Genomic DNA, 6,000 nt, shown 5'->3' with positions numbered 1-6,000 from the left:
AAGGATATATTTGGCTGGATATAGTGGCTGTAATCCCTGAACTTTGGGAGGCCGAGGAGGGCGGATCACGAGGTCAGGAGATCAAGACCATCCCAGCTAACACGGTGAAACCCCATCTCTACTAAAAATACAAAAAAAATTAGCCAGGCGTGGTAGCAGGGGCCTGTAGTCCCAACTACTTGGGAGGCTGAGACAGGAGAATTGCTTGAACTCGGGAGGCAGAGGTTGCAGTGAGCTGAGATTATGCCACTGCATTTCAGCCTGACAACAGAGCGAGACTGCATCTCAAAGAAAAAAAGGTATATATTTATTGTGTACAACATGTTTTGAAATATGTATACATTGTGAAATGGCTATATTGATCTAATTAGCATATGCACACTTCACATACCTTTTTTTGTGGTGAGAAAAAAACCTACTCTTGGCAGTTTTCCAGAGTACAATACATTGTTGTTAATGATAGTCAGCAAGTTGTACAATAGATTTCTTGAACTTACTCCTCCTATAACTTCCTCCAAAGGACACAAAGATTTGGTTTCCTTTGACCAACACTTCCCTGAGCTTTTTACTTTGAAATAATTTCAAACTTAAAAGTTGCAATAATGCAGAGATCTCCCAAATAACCTTAACTCAGACTCATCAGCTCTTAACCCTTGCTATATTTATTATTTCTGTTTCATTTTTTTCTGAACCATGTAGAAGTAGGCCTGAAAGAGTTGTTTTGTCTATAATTTCCTACCTATGTTCCATATCTTCCTGTATTTCTTCCTGTTTCTTTTTGGGGGTGAAGAATATAGGATGAGACACTTTTTTTAGTTTTAAAATACCTGATTCTAGATGTTTTTAGTATCTCCAGATACTTGCTTGAGGATATTTACTTCTGTTGTGTTAGTTTTCTTCTGCTCCTTTGAATTCTAGTCACCTTGGGTTGGGCTCCCAGGACTCCAGCTCCGTCTCCTAAATTAATGGAGACGGCCCAGCATCTCCCTATGTGCAGGTGGATGTTTTTCTAGTCTATCTTTACAAAGGGGTTTCAGCCCTTTGGGGCTCCAGCTTTAAACAGGGGCCAAGGTTCCAACCATCATCCTCCAGCCACCCAGGCCTCATTTTCTTCATGGGGGCTATAAACGGGTCCCAGAGCTGCCCTAGTATCAGTTTCCAGGTGTGAAGATCTGACTTTCATTTGTCTTCATTTTTAGCCCCTGAGGTGTTCCCTAACTCTCTTGGTGCTTAACCATGAATTTCCCTGCTAACATCCTCAGTCCCAGGGTCCACAGCAAGTAAAAGGCAAATGTCAAAACAGCTGGTAGAGCCATCCCATGCTTCCTTTCATTCTACATGAACGTGAGACCTATGGGTCTCTTAAGAGAGGCATCATTGTGGGACCCTCCAGTAGATCAGAAGAGAAAAACAGTTGTAATTTACCCAGTGTGCTTATGAACACAGCACAAGCACAGGTTCACATTTACACAAAGCACATTCTTGGCACTGTTTCCTTTCCCTCCTTCACCTCTCTTCCTTTCCAAGAACATCTTAAGCACCTGTTCCATATCATGTGCTAGAGATAAAAAGGTGCATAAGACAACATCTCTGACAGCAGAGAGTTCTCTGTAGAATGTGGGGTAACGCGGTAGGAAGTAAAATAAAATGTGAGTTGAAATGGTGGGGATATGAATGTTGTGCTATGGGATACAAGAGTAGGAAAGTTCTTTTTGTGGAAGTGGGAGAGGTGGTTTTTCTCCCACTTTAGAGACGGAGAAAAAGAGACCCAAGAAGATGGAGTGTTTTCCCTGAAGTAAGAGTGAATCCATTGTAGAGGGAGACAGGACCCTCCAGGCAAGTGTGTGCTATCCGCTCCCTCTTGTGTGGACCCTTCCACATGGACCATACTGAGGCTGGCAATTCCCACACCTGGAAGAGGTTCTGCAGTAAGAGTTTTAATAATAAAGTAGGGGAGACAGAACCTGAGCAGGGTGAATAGGCAAGGCAAATCACAGCATAGACATTAAATATAGCAGTGATTCCAAATTCCCTAAGAAAACAGTAGGACCAGGTGCTGTGGTTCATGCTTGTAATCTGTGTTCTCGGGGAGGTCAAGGTAGGTGGATCGCTTGAACCCAATAATTCAAGACCAGCAGTCCCACTTCTGTTTACCCGACATAACTGAAAGATTCACAAAACAGCCTGTAGTTGATACACAGTTATAGCAGGTTTGATCATAGTTGCCTGGCCAGGCATGGTGGCTCATACCTGTAATCCCAGCACTTTGGGAGGCTGAGGCGGGTGGATCACCTGAGGTTGGGAGTTTGAGACCGGCTTGACCAACATGGAGAAACTCTGTCTCTACTAAAAATACAAAATTAGCTGGGTGTGGTGGCAGGTGCCTGTAATCCCAGCTACTTGGGAGGCTGAGGCAGGAGAATGTCTTGAACCTGGGAAGTAGAGGTTGTGGTAAGTCAAAATCACCCCATTGCCCTCCAGCCTGGATGACAAGATTGAAACTCCACCTCAAAAAATAAGAGACCAAATAATCATAGTTGTCCATACTGAAAATGTCCAAATACCCTTCCATGGGTGAATGGATAAACAACTGGTTCCATCCATTCAATGGAATGCTACTTGGAGTTAAAAAGCACTCTACACAGGCAATATGGATGACTCCAATACATCACGTTCAGTTAAGCCACATGCGAACAAGCTGCACACTGTAATTCTGGAAATGATGAGGCAATGGAAGAAAACAAACCAGTGGTTTCCACGGACTGGGGTTGAGGAGGGACTGACCACAAGAGTGCACAAAGGAATTCTGGTGGTGATGAAGATGTTCAGTATCTGGAATGTAGTGGCACAACTGCATGTTTTTGTCAAGGCCCACAGAACTATACACTAAAAAGAGGAAATTTTATTGTTTATAAATTATGCTTCAACAAACCTGCCTTTTAACAAATTTTATCAGTAATTATAGTTTTCAAAAGTGGAGATACTTGGCAGACAGCTACTTTATTGACCTCTAAGGTCCCTCTCTCTGCTAAACTGCAGAGCTCCTTAGGACCAAAACCAAACCAACTTTCTTTTTACAAATGCAAAAACTGGGACTCCAAGCAAGGAAGAAACATCTACCAGCAGTTCCTCTGGGGGTTGGTGGGAGATGGTGGAGGGAATAAGGCTGAGTCCCCACAACAGGCCCAAGTTCTCTGTACCACACCTGGAGGCAGGTGTATGGGACTGAAAGTGGATGTTCTCAGCCACAAGCCTGGGCCTGGATAGGAAACAAGGGTAAGACTGGAAGGATGTCAGATAGGGTAGACCCAGAGCACCAGCTAGGCTCACTTCTCACGCCCTCCATCGATTCGTGATGAGTATCTGGATACAGAACCACACGGTTCAATTCCTGAGCATGGCAGTAACCTTTACACAGTCTGATTTCCCAGAGTGAACTCTCTTCTGTTTATTTTCAGATCTAATGACTTTAACAGTCATCTGAACTATTTATGTTACTTTGCCAGTAGTAATATTTAGACCTTACTTATCTTTCATTATGCCATCCTATCTAATGTAAAATGAACAGTTGCTAAATTGTCTTCTGTATTTGCTGAATAAGGCTGGAACTTCGACAGAAGGCCTTCCCACAGTGACTGCATTCATGGGGCTTCTCTCCAGTGTGAATTCTCTGATGCTGAGTTAACTGGGGGCTCTGGCTAAAGGCCCTTCCGCATTAAAATTAAAAATGTCTTTCTTGGAAAATCTTTTTGATATGAATAAAGTATCTTTTAGATCCATCATTTAAAGTGGGTTTCTCTCCAGCATGAGTCTGCTGATGTGTGAGTTGTGAACTCTGGCTGAAGGCTTTCCCACACATACTACAATGACATGGTTTCCCACCAGTGTGAGTTACCTGATATTGAATATGGGTTGAATTCCCACTGAAGGCTTTTCTACATTCTTGACATTTATAGGGCTTTTCCTCAGTATGCATTTTCTGATCTTCAGTGGGTTGTGAGGTGGGACTGAAAGCTTTTCCACATTCATTATATCCAAAGGATTTCTCACCAGTGTGAATTGTCCAGCATAGAATGAGATTTGCACCATGATTAAAGGCCCTGCTCTGTTTCTCTCCAGTGGGAATCTGTCCATTTGGTGTAAAGCTAGAACCATGAACAAAGGCTGGACCACGTTTTCGGCACTTGCGAGTCTCTCCACTGTGAATTTTCTGATGCTGAGTGAGGGTTGACCTCCGGCTGAAAGCCTTCCCACAGGCACCACATTCATAGGGTTTCTCTCCAGTGTGAACTCGCTGGTGTAGGGTGAGTTGGGAGCTTTGGCTGAAAGCTTTCCCACACTCAATGCATTGGTAGGGCTTCTCCCCAGTGTGAACTCTTCGATGCTGAACAAGAGTGGAACTCCGACTAAAGGCTTTGCCGCACTCATTACAAACATAGGGTTTTTCTCCTGTGTGAATCCTTACATGTTCAGTAAGATGAGAGTTAAAACCAAAGGCTCTACCACATTCATTACATACATAGGGTTTCTCTCCAGTATGAACCCTATGATGGAGAAAAAGGCTTGAGCTTTGACTGAAGGCCTTCCCACACTGATTGCATTTATGGGGCTTCTCTCCAGTGTGAATTCTCTCATGCTGAATGAGGCTGGAACTTCGACTGAAGGCCTTCCCACAGTGACTGCATTCATGGGGCTTCTCTCCAGTGTGAATTCTCTGATGCTGAGTTAACTGGGGGCTCTGGCTAAAGGCCCTTCCACATTCATTACATTTGTAGGGTTTCTCTCCTGTGTGAATTATCCGATGTTGAATAAGAGTTGAGCTTCGACTGAAAGCCTTCCCACACTCACCACACCCAAAGGGTTTTTCTCCAGTGTGAATTCTCCGATGAAGACGGAGGTGAGAATTGAGTCCAAAAGTTTTCCCACATTCATCACATTTAAATGGTTTATCTCCAGTGTGAATGTGATGATGCAGAACAAGGTTTGAGCTGTGAGTAAAGGCTCGCCCACATCGACCACATTCGTATGGCTTCTCCCCAGTGTGACTTCTCTGATGTCTACTTAGGTCTGAATTATATTTGAAGGTTTTGCTGCATATATCACATTTAAAGACCCTCTCTCTTGTTTTATTTCTTTGAAGTCTAACAACATTTTGGTTCAGATTCAAGTTTCTGTCAAATGCACTACACTCTTGGGTTCTTTCTCCTGAAGATCTTTCCCTGTGCACGGTAGCTTCTGTTAAAATTCCCTTGTGAATACGTGGTTTGTTCAAACTCTGCCAGGCAGAATTTCCCAGGTTGTCTTCCAGTTTGTCCCCAGGAGGGCTCCATACTTCCTGACATTCAGCTGCCTGTGTGTTATTCCTTAAGAGTCTTCTTGATACAAATTCTGGAGTTTTTACCTCTTCAGAAAATTTTTGGCTTAAAATAGATAGTTCCTTCTTGGTCCCAACCTCGGAATCTGTTAAAGAAAAACACAAAGAGTTACCTGAGAAAATCCTCCATCAGGGATGTCCATGACGTGTTAGAAGCTCCTATCAACCATCACGCAGAAGGCAGATGCTCTGATAGGAAAACGTGAAAGGCAGAATTCAAAAGTCAAGATGGCCAATAACAGAATAAAAATATTCAAGTTCATTAGTTGTCAAAGTAGTCACATCAAAACAAATGATGTTTTTTCACCCATCAAACTGGCAAATTAATCTATTCAACAAATACTTAGAAGACCAGGCATGTTCTAGGTAAGGAATATACAGGAAGATAAATGTTTATGTTCTACTCAGGTAGACAGCAAGTAAGTTCTTAAAAATAACGATAAACCATGACAGAAACTGTGTAAATGTGTTAATTGGCCTCAACCCAGTCTACATGGTCAGAAAAAATGCCAGGAGAGAGGTTCAGGCTGAACCCTGACAAAGGAAGTAAGATAGCAGCGGCAGACAGGAAGGCCTGGGCCTGGTTGTGATGCACGAAAATATCAATCAAGTTCCTGATTTAAAGA

General features: G+C 43.0%; 1 protein-coding gene across 3 annotated transcripts in view; it reads right to left on the bottom strand.

Annotated features, from left to right (window-relative positions):
* Nucleotides 1–2,882: 2,882 nt before the first annotated feature.
* Nucleotides 2,883–6,000, bottom strand: part of ZNF251 (zinc finger protein 251) — a 37,966-nt gene continuing 34,848 nt past the window's right edge. For all 3 annotated transcript variants that reach the window (XM_008982977.4, XM_035277038.3, XM_008982978.4), the window contains one exon: nucleotides 2,883–5,460. In XM_008982977.4, coding sequence (XP_008981225.1) covers nucleotides 3,722–5,460 — 1,739 coding nt within the window. In that variant the 3' untranslated portion in view covers nucleotides 2,883–3,721. The remainder of the gene's footprint in view (nucleotides 5,461–6,000) is intronic.

The sequence above is a fragment of the Callithrix jacchus genome, chromosome 16, assembly GCF_049354715.1.
Source record: "Callithrix jacchus isolate 240 chromosome 16, calJac240_pri, whole genome shotgun sequence".
In the NCBI taxonomy this organism is placed as follows: domain Eukaryota; kingdom Metazoa; phylum Chordata; class Mammalia; order Primates; family Cebidae; genus Callithrix; species Callithrix jacchus.
This window is presented reverse-complemented; position numbering and strand designations above follow the sequence as displayed.